General features: G+C 44.2%; 1 protein-coding gene across 5 annotated transcripts in view; it reads right to left on the reverse strand.

Moving 5' to 3' along the window:
- Positions 1-16,989, reverse strand: part of SMARCA2 (SWI/SNF related, matrix associated, actin dependent regulator of chromatin, subfamily a, member 2) — a 178,891-nt gene that overhangs the window by 37,053 nt on the left and 124,849 nt on the right. For all 5 annotated transcript variants that reach the window (XM_030293896.1, XM_030293899.2, XM_030293898.1 and 2 more), the window contains one exon: positions 584-801. In XM_030293896.1, the coding sequence (XP_030149756.1) occupies positions 584-801 (218 nt within the window). The remainder of the gene's footprint in view (positions 1-583; positions 802-16,989) is intronic.

A 16,989-nucleotide genomic window follows, 5' to 3' on the forward strand; every position in this document is an offset into this window, starting at 1 on the left:
CTCACACTGAAAAGGTCTGTGAAAATGAAGTACATCTGCCAGAAAACCATGCGGTCTATGCAGTGTCATTAGGAAGGAGGAGATGTTGCTCAAACAAGGGCTCAGAAATACAAGTGTGTTGGAAGGAAAGAAGGAATGGTATTTCTGACAAAGCACCTCTTTGGTTTTCGACAGAGTCTCGACACGAAATATTTACCTTAAGTATGCTAGGATTCTTCTTTCCCAAACAACTCAGCCCAAAAGTATAATTTCACGATGTCATTCCAGTCCTTCTACAAACAGGATGGTATTTCACAGATCCTTAAGAGTCCTGACTCCTCCAGTTTAGACTGTCTTTTTAATTTTTGTCACCTACACTATTTTCAAATATCCTCAACAATGCCTGGGAAAACAGCACACAAAACAGCAATGGCAGCCATTGTGAAAATGGTACGACGAGGTTTCTGACACCTTTGGGCAAAAGCCATGAAACACAAAGCAGAAAGAACCTTACAACCCAGCGCATGCCGTAAAATACATCTTGCTCGGTAGTATCAACTCTGTCTCCGTGGAGGGGAGCAAGTTGTAGGAGTGAAACACTCACCTGTCTTTGTAGTTTATTACGGTATCAATGATTGCGTTCATCTGCTTGGTCAGTTTGGGGGGATTGGGGGATAGTTTCTCAGCTGGAGGGCGGCCTCTTCTCTTCTTAGCTTTTTCCACGTCTTCTTTGGCGGGATCTTTATCCACATTTCTTCGTCTTTTCCGCTTCTTGAGCCGTACCTCCTCTTCCATTTCTTCCAAATTGCCGTCTTCGATGGCCTGTTGTAGTAGGGAATGAAGGAGGAAAATTCAAGACAAGAGATTAATCAAGAAAATTTTAAAAAGCCAAGGTGAGTGATGAGAATCAAGTAAAACTAACAAAAATAAGATTAAAAATACAACTCAACAGTAATCAGTCAAGTAAGAAGAGGGAAGACCGCCATATTGGATAAAATAATTCTTTAAGCCAAGTCTAATCTGGGAACAAAATACAGCGAGGGCAGGAAACACTAATAGTAAGAAGAAATGACAAATACAAAAAGGGCGACACATGTGAAGTGTCTGAAAGGTAACTGAATCCAAATGAAATTTTAGCTCAATATAAGAAAAAGACCTGAATTGTTTTACTACTATAAAAGGGGGGAAAGGTAAAACAGAAACAAAACAAAACCAAAAAGAGGTGGGTGAAGAAAAAAATTCCTCTAAGAATACATCCTTACGATCATATAAGCTCTGACCCTTCTCTGGGCTTTTACATCAATTTACTCATGATTCACGACATAAATCCCTATTCCATCCAGATTTTGTTCTAACGTAGCAATTAGTAAACAAGGAAACAGGAAGTACAAAGCCACATTCCTTGGTAAATGCACTTAAATCATCTGATAAAGAACACACACACTCACAGACAACAAACACTTTTTTCCAATTACCTGCAAACGCTTGCTTTAAACCAGAGCCAGCAGCACTAATGCAGAGAGATAATAAAATAGCTATAAAAACAACCAGGTATAAAAGAAACCTGTTCGTAAATGGCTAAAAGATCCATGTGACAGACCCAGAAGTTTAAACTTTTTTTTTTATCCCCCTGGTAAATCTCAAAACTTAAGAAAAATAAAGAAAAACTGCAATGAAAAAAAAAAAAACGAAACAAAACAGATAAAAGAAAATTTGACCATGAAAAAGAAAAAAATTTTTTAAAGACCTTTAAATTGCATTTCAAGATTGCTTTCTCACACAAAATAAACTGATGTTGTTATTTGTTCCTCCTGGCTCTCAATATTGCTTCCAGTATGCAAATGCTAATCAATCCTTTCTCGTAGCTGAAAGAGCCCTAATCATAAAGCAATTACCTTCATTTCTCCACAGCACCAAACATGGCTAATATTTATGATCATGTGAGTATAACAATCAATATAAAGAGTGATTACAGCTCAGACATAATTTCTTTCACTTGTGTACAATGCCTCCTGAAAAAGAAAGGTTTTATGAAGAAAACCTGGTGCAGAACACAAAACAACCTGGCATGTTAAAAATGCTAGTGGGATTAAAAGAATGTTTTCTATGCATCTTCCAATGTGCAAACCCGAAGAAGCAACATGCACACAGACAGAATCCTAAGGGACAGTCTGAGGCTAGGCCTTAATAATCAAAAGACAATTTCCATCACGATCCTACAGTGTTCAGATAACCACTATGAAGGAGGCGAGATCTGATGAGTTATGAGGAAAAAGAAAAAAAAAAAAAAAGAGAGAGAGAAAAAAAAAAGCTTCCACATTATTTCATTAATATTCATTTGCCTAAAAGCAGGACACCCAAACTATACAGCTAAACACACTGCAGCTAAGCGAAGATTAAGAAAAGGAAATTGTCCCGCAAATGTTGGGGACTGAACATGCTAATAATAAATACAGCATGCAAGGCTGTCAACAGTTAATGGTAATGCTCTCCTCAAGCACCCAGTTGCACACAGAAATACGGAGAACACCGGCTTTTGATGTGTTACACACCTACACATGCCTGGGATGTAGTTCTACTGAATCTTCAAGACGGCAACGAAAAAGGATATTTACCTTACCACTATCGGCAGGCCGGCTATCGGAAATCACAGTTAGTGGGGATAAAATTAACAAGCCAGCAAAGCAGCGAGCTGCTAGTCTCTTCATCAGCTGATCAGGAAAAAAAAGAGAGCTGGGGAAAGGCTATGTTTTCATATACAAGTAATTTTATTTTACTGAAAATTTAATACTGAAAGGATTGTGGATACTCAAATCTGCTGTTTCATTCTACCTACTACAAGGCCCGAAGCCTTCCTCCTTCAGCCTGTTTTAATATTGACAACTACTTATCATATTTTTCCCCCCTTATTATTCCAGGAAGCAGAATTAGAGATTTTTTAGCTCAGATGATTTCTGATTCTTACTCTCATTTTAACAATTAAGCCAGTAAGGAAACAAATTAATATTCAATTTTATTAAAAAAAATTAAAACAGTTTAAGCTTTTTTTTTTCTTTTTTTGGTATCTTAAACCTCATTTTAGTGCCTTTAAAAAGAAACAGGCTGCATGTTTTTGGAGCAATCTCAGATGATCTTTTTTTTTTTTTTGGATAAAAGAATTTTTTCATTAAATGCATGTCGGTAAAAGCAATGTGCATGTTTCCCAAGTTCAAACATTTTAATACAATGTCATTCTTCTCTTTAAAGAAAATCCCGAACAACTGTGATACTTCCCTTTCAGTTTCGTGCTGTAAAATTTTTCATTGTTTTTCTTTTCAGTGGGATCCATGAAGAGGGGGAAGTTGTGAAAAGGATATTTCTACTCTCACCCCCTCCCCTTAATTTGGGGGGGGGGGGGAAACGGAACAAAGCATAAGCTTATGATATTTGGATTTATCAATCTCTAAATCTGGGAATAGCTAAGAAGCGAAAACAAATAGCAAAAAGGAACTAATGAAACAATGTTTATTGCAATTGCTCATACGTGCAGATTCTTATTAAATTTAGATTTTTGGAATCACAAGGAAACACACAAAGTACTGACCATTATTCCCCTTAAATTAAGGTTTTATGCAGGAATGCCGTCAGCTACAAAACATCTTCCCTCCTCCCCAAAGACCCCAAACACATCCATATGCAGTACTGTATGTTCAGGGATTTCTAAGGGTCTTTTTCTAATGGAAATCAATTCACTAAATATTTCCCAGTGCTTTTCGCACTTAAAGAAGTGGAGTAAGATTACTCCTGCATGTAAGTAAAATTATTCATGGAAATTTAAAACTGTTCTTTTATTTAAAAAAAATTATTTATTACACTGGCTCAACAGACTCAACTCAGTGCTAGGCGAGGGGGGGGGGGTGCCACGAAAAAAAAAAAAAAACTTGCTACACAATGCTAAAGTACTACCCCGAAAAGAATGCCCTTCCAAACCTTTTACCAGCACAATAATGAAATAAATCACAGAAGCAAACCCCCAGTTTCCGACTGGTGACGTGTTGGGCAAGAGTGCGAGCCCTAATTCAACATACAGACGGCTCCCATGCTGAACTGCCTCTAGATTTAATGAAGTGAATAGGAAGGAAGTCGGGGGAAAAAAAAGTGTACAAATAAGAAATTAACACTTTCCTTCCCTCTCCGAACGGTGAGATACAACTACGGCGAAGTTTGGTGAGGCACTTCTTTCCTTAAAGGCACACTGCACCCATTTGGCTCCGAATGTCACTAAAAAAAAAAAAACAACCCTTCTGGTGATAAAAATCCCCAGCCAAGTTAAAATAGTTAAGCATATTCCAGCCTGTGTTTTTCCTGAATGAAGCTGGGAATTACTCCTTCCTCCACTGGATGGCAACCTTTTCTCCCCCCCCACCTTTCTTTCTCTTTCTTTCTGTTTCTTTCTTTCTTCTTCTTTTTTTTTTTTTTAAAGAATACATTTTCACAACACCAGAACCGGATAAAGACTGGCTCCTTCTTCAATTAGCTCTTAAGAAAGCAGCATGTAGGTTCTGATAACAAAATGCAGGAGCCAGTCCTGCAGGGTAAGCGGTTTCCGAGCAAACACTTTTTGCAGCCTGCAAGGCACATGGCAGACTCGACTGAGGAATCAGTCACCACACGTGGGTCTGGTGGTGCCCCTGTCATCCCGACACATGCCGTGTCTTTTAGGGGAAGAGAGACGGTCGGCAGAGTGGGCATTATCCCTGCTCTCCTCTCCCCGCGCTGCAAGGGGGTGCTGTGAATACGGGACTTCACAACCCTACCCGGCGGAACAGAAGGGATCCATGCCCGGGAATAGGTAAACAGAGACAAGCAAACAAAAGCCACAAGCAAGTAGGAGGCATTGTTTCACTGTGGTCACCTTTTTCCGCCCTGGTATCTCTAAGCCCACCACACAGAGGGGCACAGACCCAGCAGCGGAACAGACCATCTTAGGAAAAATCAAAAGGAGTAATTCTAAAGACATCAAGACAATGCACGGGAAATGTCTTGGATAGGAAATGGGAGATCCAGTATTCTCATACCCAGCTCTGCTGTTTAAATACCACGTTTCTGCCTACGGACAAGGGCTCTGGCTCTCTTGGCGGGTCCTCCTCCCTTAGGAACTTGAATTAGAGTCCCAAAGAGGACCCTAGATGCTGCCTGGGTGGGGGTGGGGTTACAGATTGAGGGCTAAGCATTAAGGCAAGCGGTTAGGACAATTACATATCAATAGGAGTGTTTCCTGGAGACCACTCACAGGCTGCTAAACTTGATTCTAATATTAGGGGAGGCTAAACCTCCCTCACGCCCTGCAGAGACCCTGAAAGCCAGTAAGACAGGTAATGATGCCAGCGGCAGCAATGACCAAAACAAAACAAAACAAAACAAAACAAAACAAAAAGTGGATTTTTAAAGAAACTTGAAGATTTCACGGGAAATTTTCTTACAATAGGCATCTTTAATAACAGCAACAAATTGAACATGGAGTTCTGGAACTCCTACTAAAAATGCCAGCCCATTTCAGCCACTTGGTTTAATAAAGACCACGGCACTTCTGGATACAGAATTTTGGACTCGGGGCCGTGGACCATTTTAAGGTTTTTGTTTGTGTGTTTGTTTTTAAGTTTATGTATTTATTTTGAGAGAGAGAGTGAGACTACAAGTGGGGTAGGGGTAGAAGAGAGAGAGGGCTAGAGAATTCCAAGCAGGCTCCGCACTGTCAGCACAGAGCCCAAAAGGGGCTTGAACTCACAAACTGTGAGATTATGACCTGAGTCAACATCAAGAGTCAGACGCTTAACCGACCGAGCCACCCCGGTGCTCCTGGGGCCATTTAAAGTTTTTGATCATTACCATCCCCGAAAGCAACCTGTTAGATCACTAGGCATGAAATCAAACTCCCAATGTAAAATAAGCTGGACACCAAAGGACAGATAACTGTGTGACTCAACTTACATGAGGAAGAAGAACAGAGGTCACAAGGCAATGAATGTTGGGGAAAGAGTGGAGTTATTGATTAATGAGTACAGAATTTTGGTTTGGGATGATGAAAACATTCTGCAGCATCTCCCGGTGATGAATGCACAGCAAATTTGCTAAAATGTACACTTAGACTGGTCAAGGTAGCACATTTCACATTATGTGTTTTTTACAACAATAAAAAAAAAAAAGTCCCGGGATGGGGGGAATAAACTCTGTAAATATTACACAAAACAAAACAAACCCAACTGCAGGTTCATACGTGTTCCCGTCACCTTCACACACAGCACACAATACCAGAGAAATCTTGCTGGCTTTCCTTCCGACCTCAGACCCTATAGCATTTCAACAGGTAGCACGTTCAGTCTTGCCCTCACTAGTGACTAGAAGCCTTTCCAAAAATTCTTATTCATTCATGTGTTATTAAGGAAATACCCAGGATGTGAGAATACACCTGTATAGAAGGACATACCTATCCACAAACTTCATAGTTTTGTTAACAAATGCCTCAAATATTCAAGGAGAGAGATGAATTGATCTAAAAGGGTTTTGTTTTTTGTTTTTATCATGCTGGCTTTTTCTTTTTTCTTTGTCACTGTGGTGCAATTGACTGATGTCCTATTAATTCAGTGGACCCTCATTTCTTCACTCGTTCGTCAGGCACCAGGGTGCTGGAGACTGAAATGGGCAATGCTGGCCATTAAGGGCAAGTGTGTGGAGCCTCTGTTAACCTAAATTTCTGTTCAGCGACTTTCCATCACTTTTGCGAAAGTGAACCAAGGTGCTCTTTCCCCCTAACGCCCTGAGGAAGCTTCCTAAAGAAACCTAGGGGAAGGGGGGAAAAGGCGCGCGTATACAATTGAGAGAAGGCAAATTAGACCCCTATTTCAGGTCAAAGCAGTTGTGGGGTGGGAAGAGGGAAAAAAAAAAAGTTTAGGAAGCATAAAAAGTATTTCAGTCACAGGATCAACTAAGAACCCAGAGGGCACCTTCTGGGGAATATTAAGCACAGTACTCTGTTCAGAACGTGACTGTTAAGAGTTAGTAGAGGGTGGCCCTGTAGACCCTACCACGTTACAAACATGATGTACTGACACCTTTGTTCTCACACGTTAGGCACGCACGATGCTGTAGCTCCCTTGGGTGGAATAAAGAAGCAGAGAGAATTTGTGAGCCAGCAAAAGGCTTAGAGAAACGACGGAGAATTAAAAGAAACACAGTTCTGCTTTCTTCTCCTGAGACCATTTATCAGTTACTGTAACTCACAACCCACTCATGCCCCAGGGAAGGCTTCTCAGGGAGGCCCGGGTCACTTCACACTTTGGGGTTCTCAGTATGTTAAAATAAAAAATGAGACGCCAAAGATAGGTAACAACAGACTGTGGTACAATTTCAATGCTTACCAAGCACAACATGATGGGGGCGCCTGAGTGGCTCAATCGGTTGAGCCTGTGACTCTCTTGATTTCAGCTCAAGCCATGATCTCACCGTTTGTGGGATCAAGCCCTATCGGGGTATGCACTGACAGTGCGGAGTCTGCTTGGGATTTTCATTCTCTCTTTCTCTCTCTCTCTCTCTCTCTCTCTCTCTCAAAAAAATATCTATCTATATATCTATATCTATATCTATATCTATATCTATATCTATATCTATATCTATATCTATATCTATATCATCTATCTATATCTAAACTGGCAGTGCCTGGGGGGCTCAATAAGTGTTGGACTTCAGCTCAGGTCATTCATTGATCTCGTGGTTCGTGGGTTCAAGCCCCACATTGGGCTCTGTGCTGACAGCTCAGAGTCTGGAGCCTGCTTCGGATTCTGTGTCTCCCTCTCTCTCTGCCCCTCCCCTGCTGTCTCTCTCTCTCTCTCAAAAATAAATATTTAAAGAAAGAAGGAAACTTAAAAAAAAAAAAAAAGAAGAAGAATGTGATATTTTTGAAAGAGACAGGTCATGTACAATGACAGAAGTGAACCTCATTCGGAGGTCCTCCAGCCAAAGAAATGGTTCTCTCACGGGCTTGCCTGGGACAGGCCATCCGGGAGCAACAGAGCCCTCCTCCGGGCTTCCAAACTGCATCAAGACAAATTCTTTGGGCTATAAACGCGCCCTGGGTGAAAAGCATCAAATCCAACAAAACAGTGGCTCAGAGTAGGGTGCCTGTTCCCCCTGAGGCAGAGGCCAAGACTAGTAATAGCCCAGTTAAGGCAGAGAACACCTAAGGAACACAAGAAATCAAAGGCACTGTAGCCTGGGGCCATCTGGTAAAGGAAAGAGTCTCCTTTCCAACCCCTCTGAAGATACATGGCATGGTGGATACTTCTAATGCCCCTACACCACCATCATCACCAGCAGCAGCAGCAGCAGCATCACCAAACCCTGACACATACTGTTGACACAGGTGCCAGGCACTCAGTGCTTTACATACATTTGCTCATTTAATCGTTACAACGACACTGTGAGGCAAGTACTGTGTCCTCAGGAGACAGGTGAGAGACGGAGCATCTCACTCCAGATCATAGACAAGTAAGTAGCGGGGCTAGGATTTGCGCTCTGGGGGTTTGGCTGCATTAAGCCACACCCTTAACCAGGATATTATTCCACTTTACAGCACAAATGAAGACTGAGAGCCCCATCAGGAAAAGGCTAATTACGCTTCCTAGGCTTAGGTGAAGAATGCACGTAAAGACCCAACATGGCGCATCTTAAGGAGACTCTCAGCAGGAAAGATACACGCATGCACACGTTCTCAGTTGTCACTTTGCCTGCAAAGCACGGGGACCATAAAAATGATGGTGCAGTTTGAAACCGCAAAAACCCAGTCTAATAATCAGGAAAGCACGATTTCTTCCACGTCCCTTAACAAACGTACACGCCAAAAAATTAAAAACTCCTATCGCCGGTTATATGCACACAAGAAAATGAAAAACATAGTAAAATGAGTATCTATTTAGTACCTGAACTTTAAATCACTAGAAATGAGCATTAACAGGACTTTTTGGGGTTTCAAAAAAAAACCGTATCAGTATTGGACAGCATTTGCTGTCTTCTCACCAATTAACTTATGATACAGAACAATCCTTTTCCCTAGGCTTTGGCAAAACACTCAGGATCAGCTTCCAACACTTTACCCTTCGCCCTTTGCATGTCGTGAAATGTCTCGCTCAGATGAACCCCTGACGTGAGGATTTTGTTCTGTTTTTTAACTGCTGTCTCTTCCTCTGGGACATCGTCATCCTTTTCTTCACGAGCACCTTCAACCAACTTCCTCTGGCTGAACATCGAGACTGTTCTTTATGGGCACTCTACGACCTTACGTTTTTGTTGGCTTCCGTTCTCCGTAGAGGGGTCTTCCAGAAAAGACCAGTCTCATCAGCAGTCAATACGGGACGATCCTTGGAGCTTGGGTGCAAACTTCACAGCAGTCCCCCCTCGTCGGCCCCTGGCAGTGCCACTAACCTGCTCTGTTCGCACCCACGTCTGAAACCTTGAAACGGGCCTTTTCTGGTAGACAAGGTTCTTCTCCAGTCTCCTCGTAATCACCATGCTTTTTCAGTGCAAAACTTCAACACTTTGGCCCGAACACTGGCCCAGTTGTTCGGGATTTATATATATATATATAAATATATATATAAATGTATATTTATATTTATATATATATACAATATAAATATATAAATATATAATATAAATATATATTTATGTATAACACACAATATACAACATACAATATATACAATATACAATATAATATATATAAATAATATAAATGTATATATTTATATATATGTGTATATATATATGTCTTCAAAGTAAATGTTCAAATTCGATTTAAACTGAAATACACTGTGATGACTTTAGCCTTTATTTTTATGTTCATTGGACTGTTTCCAGGCTGGTTTATACTGAAGTTTCACGCAAGACTCCTCCAGTCTTCGCAACGATGCCACCATTTTCAAATCCAGTCACATCCAAATTCACTTTCTGTGCGTTTTTCTTCCCCCCTACACTTACGCCTTTGGAGGCCGATGCCCTCTCGTGACTATCTACTTTGGTAGAGTGTTGTGCGGGTCTACCACTGGGAAACAAGGAGGCACCGCAACCACATGCTTCACCATCTGTCCCTGGACTGAGCAACAGCCACTCGATGACCAGTCACCAACACACTCTGAAAACAGTGATGGGAACGGTCACGGACCATCATGCGGGTCTGTTACTTACACAGCAAGGATCGAAGAGCCAGCTGCCAAATTCGTACTTTATATAAAGACACAGTATATCATGGCCTTCTGGTATACCCCGGTGTGTTTCCCCTCCCCAACTCCTGTGGTGGGGCCCTAACCCCCCGTGGGCCTCAGAATGTGTATGTATTTGGAGACGGGCCCTTTAAAGAGATAATTAAGGTACAAAGAGGTATTAAGGTGAGCCTGAACTCAGTATAACTGGGGTTCTCATAAGAAGAGATGTGGGAGAAGAAGATGGTGTCCACAAGCCAAGGAGGGAGGCTGCAAAAGAAATCAACCCTGTCAACACCTCGATCATGGGCTGCTAGCCCCCTGATCTGTGAGAAACTCAATTTCTGTCCTGTAAGCCACACGGTCTGTGGTATTTTGTTCCTGCAGCTACAGGAGACTGATTCACCTGGTAACCGACCTTCGTTACTGGGGACTGAGGTTTTTTAACTCTCTCACGGTGATGGAAATTTGTGTGCACTGGAATGACACCAAGTGAGGACCTCCTCAAGGAGCGGAAACATCCCTTTGGGTAAGTGACGGCAGCCTTGGTCTTCTGTGCCCATCCTGTAATCCAAGGGAAACTGCCCTGCCCGTAGGGCTGGCCGCCCGGCTGCTACGCTCTGTGTCTGGTCTCACCTGGAGGGACTTGGAAGGTGCCATGTTCTCAGAAAGGCCGGTCTCCTAGCTTGGGTGGGGCCTGGCAAAGGGGTCTCTCCATCAACAGAAGAGCGGCCAAAGTAGTTCACTTGTCTTAGGAATCGGGACTGCCAGCGTGGAGGAGGCGTCTAGTGGGTGAGGGAGTTGAAGCTGCATGAAATGAGCAGGAGAGCCGCTGGTCCCAGGGAGGCTGTAGCTCCGTGTGCACAGGCACATACTCCTCACCGGTTAGACTTCCCCAGATACGTAAATACGGGCACGCGCAGATGCACGTATACATATACGCACAGATACCATTAGAGTGTCTGTCACAGGGGAGTGCCTGGCCCCAGCACCACTTGAGAAGCCAACCTGGACACGTACACAAGTTTCAGATTTAGGTTTGCTCAAGTTGCGCTTCGAAATAGACGTGAAGTTATTTGTCAAGGAAGACTCACTTTACTTAATTCCAGGTCAGCAAAGCTGAATTTTCAAAAGAGAATCCTGAGCCCCGGTGAGCTATCCATGTTACAACACAATGGGTCATGCAGTAGGCCTTCAAACAGGTCTCACGTTAAAGCACAAACAAGAACGGAGGTAACTACGACCAGGTTTTAGGAACGAACGTGCTTAGCACTACTCGGGCCGTCACGGCTCTCATGGGCTCTTGGTAGGCCAAGCCAGGACTACAAGTTTTGCTGGGAAATCAGTGGCCGAAATTAGGATGGGCAGTGCTGGGTAGCAGAGGAGGCAACGCCGGGAGACGGGGTCCCCTGAAACATGGTCAGTGATCACGGCGCAGGCACACACAGTGACCAGCTGTACCTAGTGGTGACATTCTAGCGCAGAAAATCTCCCCTAAGTGCTATTCTAGGAACGGAGCACCTGGAAAGTGGTTTAGACGAGGCACACCTGTCCGTCACTCAATCTGAAGGAAGTCACGAGGCTCCTTCAATCCCCCTCCACTTAAGGCCCCGCCCACAGCGGCTCCTGGCTCTTATACCAACACTCAGTGGTGTTCCCCTCGATCTTAATGCCAGTTACAACTTGTTACTGGAACTACACAATTGGACTGGAGATTGGGTAAAATGAAACACAGTTGCGAAAGGAAATAGGGCTCTGACTTCTACTGACCGCCAGGATAGTTCATGAAAGACTCCGTAAGAGGGGAGTGGCTTAAAACACTTAACAGTATTGCTGAATTTGGCAAGGGCTAGACTCATCACGTGGGTAAGAGTATGCAGTCTGCCTGCTTTGTAAGTATCCAGATTTGCCTTCAGGTGACGATGGGTTCATGAACTACATGGGGCAGTCTGTTCAAAATGTATACTTGACAGGTCTTATCACGTCGTGCCTCAACCCTCAATAAAGCTGAACTTAAAAAAAAAAAAAAGATTCTAAGGGGCACCTGGGTGGCTTAGTCGGTTGAGCGTCCGACTTCGGCTCAGGTCACGATCTCGCGGTCCGTGAGTTCGAGCCCCGCGTCGGGCTCTGTGCTGACAGCTCAGAGCCTGGAGCCTGCTTTGGATTCTGTCTCTCCCTCTCTCTCTGCCCCTCCCTCACTCATGCTCTGTCTCTGTCTCTCTCTCAAAAATAAACAAACATTAAAAAAATAATAAAAAAAGAAAGTAAGAAAGAAAGAAAGAAAAGATTCTAACACCCAAACTGGAAGCTCTAAGTGAAACATAATACGGTTACTCAAGCGAGAAAGACTAGTCAGTAGATTCAGAGGTAACTTCATAAATAAATAAAAATGTGATAAATACTTGTTATGTTTCCCATTAAAGGTTTCATCGACATATAAGCGACATTTTCCCAGTGTAATATTCTCATTGACGGACCAGCTACTGATAAGAGGGTGTCTGCTGTTCTCTCTTTTCAGAATGGGAGTCAAAAGAAAAGTCATACTACCTTACTTGTTCTTTCCTGTCCTCCAGCCTTTTCTCCCCTGCAAGAAGATCTAAATAGCTCAATTATGCTTTTTTCCCCCCCTAAGCATTATGGGCTACATCCCATTGGCCAGATCTGAAATGATCCTTTCATTAGGTTACTGCCCTACTCAAGTTGCAAAGTTATCCTTAGGATTCCAATTCCAGGTCTCCCCGCCAGACTCCAGAGGTCTCCATAAGCTGATTTTATCCCATCTGACTTGCCATACTTTCCAGCAGGGAGCAGAAAGCCAGTACCTTGCCGCGGTGCACCATATTTATCCCCACCTTTGTGGTTTCTCTTACGTTTCTCACCTGGAGCTTCTCTCCTAATCCCTTGTGCCACACTTCCATGATCAACTCATTCTCTGCTCAGGACCTTCCCCAGCTGTAACGGATCATTCTGATCTTTTCCTTATGGAGATGCCTTATGCTTTCTCCACTTCCTCTACAGTATCGAGCACAGCACTTGGGGAAGAAAGTTAGGGAGTATAAATAGAGTTGGAATACAAATGGAACTTTCATACAGGATCCCCTGGGAAAACTGCCCTTGGGTATACACCTGTTTACTGAACACTGGTCATGAATGCCAAGGGTCTGTTCTAGACATTTCTACGGGAATCTCCAAGGACAAAATCATAAACTCTGGCATCGAACTCTCTGTGTCTTCTCCAGTCTTCTCATTTCTCACTTTCCCCTTACTGCCAACCTCTGGAGTCACCTGTACTGTTGAATCTACGTCCTGACCACGGAGTAAAACTCCTTAGCGCCCAGGACAAGACATTGCTATGTTTCAAAAGTTGCCCAGAGCTTCCGAATCCCCATTAGTCTGGCCTCAGACCTTATTTTATTTACTTTCTCGTCCATTGCTCCTTATTTGAAATCTCTCCTTCCTGTCACGTTACAGTCTTGGGGTTCCCTACCTTTTCTTGCCGCCTTGTTTCCCCCCTTAAGTGCAGATACCCCAAGTTTTTCTTTGGCCTCCCCGTCCCTTTGTTCATGCTCCCGATAGTGAAATGTGGCTGCCCTGGGCCCACTGCAGCCATCACTAGTATGTCTGATGCCCTCATCAGCTGCAGGTGAGAGGTCTCTTAATGACCCGTAGAGGCTTGGCGGCTGGAGAACTTTAAAACCGCTCTCCTGGGGGTGGGGGAGAGGGGGCATAAATTGTTATCTTGGAAGGCTTTGGCCTCTCCGCTTCCAAAGCAGGGCCCTTGGTGAATGTCGCTGTGCTGAACAGCCTGGACACAGACTCACAACCCTCAGTGAGGTGGGTGCTTTCTGAGCAGTCCTTTGCCACTCAAGAAGTCCGGTCCCCTATTCTGGATAGGACACCTTCTGTGGAGATCCAAACGGCCCTGACTGACTTCACTCCGGGCACTCGGCTTCAAACATTTCTCTCTCTAGCCTGGACTTGCTTTGGAGTTACCAGTTGTGATTTCCAGTATCTTGGTCAAACATCCCGGGTAAACGTCACTGCCCTTCTCCCAAGAGAACAAACATTTCTCTCTGGATCTCTCTGTCTCTTCAAAGGGCGGCATCATTTCCCCCCCCCAGTTATCCAACCTCAAAACCTTTAAAATCATGACTGTCCCTCCTTACAGTCTGCCAGGCCTGCCCGTCACTGTGTGGTCTGCCCCTGAAAGAGCTCATTTCCTTCTGTTCATTCTCCTCTTGCACAGGGAGGGTCAGAGATAATGGCCTCCCTCTGGGCTTCCCTTGCCCTCTCTCCTGGGCCCTGGTTCATCCTTCACAAAGTGGACCGTTACCTTCTGCTTAAAAGGAGGAACGCACATTGCTTCTCCCATTTCAGACCCTGGGTGTCTTTCTATGGAAACCAGTAAAGCCCTGGTTCCTGGGTCATGCAATGCCCCCAGCTCTTCTCATCCATTTCTAGCTCTATAAAAACACCATGCTCCTACCACACAAAGTCACAGTGGAAGGAGCCACACATTTCCACGCCTCAATGTGGGTCAGAGCCTGGAACTCCCTCGTCCTGATCCCCCAGTCCTACGCAAATCATGCTCCTTTTTGCAGCAATGGTTAAAATGTCACTTCCTTCATAAAATCCTACCTGATCCCTTCCTTCCCTTGTACTTTTTACAATATGTTACATATACTTTTGTTCACTGTTTGTTTAGCTCTGCTTTGTAGGAGTGTTGTTCTCCAAATATGTCTGAATCGCCTATCAGTCTGAAATCTCTTCGGGAATTAAAAAAAAAAAAAAGGTCGCCTTAATCAAGACGTAAAGGCATTTTGATTGATGCCTTACTCACCCAAAAACGGGATCCAAAAATCTTGTTGAAAGAAAATTAAATCTTCATTCTTTATTCTTCTGCTTTCTCAAAATAGCAGGGCTTACCAACCACGTTGCAAGGCCTGGCTTAAATGACTTCTGTCCAAGGGACGCAACACAGTCATACAGTGAATTAAAAACAAGCCAGGGGTGCCTGGGTGGCTCAGTCGGTTGAGTGTCCGACTTCGGCTCAGGCCATGATCTCACGGTTCGTGGGTTCGAGCCCCGCGTCGGGCTCTGTGCTGACAGCTCAGAGCCTGGAGCCTGCTTTGGATTCTGTGTCTCCCTCCCTCTCTATCTGCCCATCCCCTGTGTGTCCTCTCTCTCTCAAAGATAAATAAACATTAAAAAAAAAAAATATTGAAGAAGAAAATAAGCCAGACAAATGGGGCAAAAGATTTTGGGGGCTTTGTTTGCCCTGCCCCAACCCACTTCCTTTAAGGTGCCTTTATTTTACTTTTATATATTTATTAAAACAATTTTTTTTTAATATTTTTGAGAGAGAGAGAGATAGAGGGTGAGTGGGGGAGGGGCAGAGAGAGAGAGACACACACACAGAATCCGAAGCAGGCTCCAGGCTCTGAGCCGTCAGCACAGAGCCCAATGTGGGGCTCGAACCCCAAAACCGCAAGATCATGACCTGAGCCGAAGTCGGATGCTTAACCAACTGAGCCACCCAGGCGCCCCAATCTTTGTTTTACTTTTACATTTCATTTATTTCTTTTCAGTCATCTCTACACCTAATGTGGGGCTCCAACTCACAACCCAGAGATCAAGAGTCTCATGCTCTTCCGACTGAGCCAGCCAGGGACCCTGGAACTGCCTTTATTTGAACTGCGTTTACCTGTCTTGCTCTGAAGCTTCGAGACTCAAATGGCCTAAGTAAGATATCCAGCCTCACTGGCAAAAAGGAATATGCAATGCAGCCTGGAGTTAAGGTGAAGATCAGGCCTCATTAACTCAAAGGGAGAACATCGTGCGTGCGTGTCCCCACCCAACAAGATGAGGAGGGAGGCCGGGGAGAGGCCCAGGCTCCCTGCAAACAAGGCGGGGAGAGGAGCTGACCTGAGGCCGTCAAAGCCCCGCGGGAGTCCCACTGCTCAGCAGAAGGAGGTCGACAAAGAAGCCCCCTCTTGAGGAGTGGGGGCAAGTCTTCCATTGATTCCATCTCAAAGGCCGTCTTGAATGTCAAGGCAAGTCAAGACAAGTCCCCGAGAGGACTTGCCTCCGGGGTCCTCGAGAGACTCACCTGTTGCAGATCTGACCTGAGCTCCTGCACCTTTTCAGGAAGCAGCTGGACTTCACAAGCCAGAAGGAGGTTGGCTCAGTGGGCAAAGGGGCTGTAAACTGGGATGTGATTTGTCTTTTGCCAAAACCCCATAGTCCCGCAGCTTTGCCCTGATGTGCATTTTCAAAATCTTTTAAGAGGCAGTAAACTGAACGTCCAGCATTCATCAAACGAATCCACCTTCTGGGTACCAAATGCTCTACCTGAAAACTCTGCTCCCCCACTGTGAGGCTTAGCTCCTCATCTGTAAAATGGGAGAAATAATAGCTACTCCAAGTCTATGAGGAGATTAAAACGTGATGTGTATTTATAGCACCCAGCCTAGCACTGTCTGGAACAGAGAACGGGGAAAGGGTAGTGTCGGAACTAAAAGTCCTGAAAAGTCTATGGGAAGGAATTTGGACTCAGAATTCAGACCTGGCAGCTAAAAAGCATACAGTATTTTTTATGTCAATTACATGTCAAAAAACCCCAACAAAGCCACATCAGTCTTGGGGGATGGGGTGACACGAGCCCACTCTGCGGTAGCGAAACAGCACCGACTCTATGACACAGGGAGGTGAAAGCAATTTTGAAAAGAGGAAATCACAGCCGGTGAAATCTGAAGTGGAGACCTAAGAGGCCTGTTTA

This window comes from Lynx canadensis, chromosome D4 (assembly GCF_007474595.2).
Source record: "Lynx canadensis isolate LIC74 chromosome D4, mLynCan4.pri.v2, whole genome shotgun sequence".
Lineage (NCBI taxonomy): Eukaryota > Metazoa > Chordata > Mammalia > Carnivora > Felidae > Lynx > Lynx canadensis.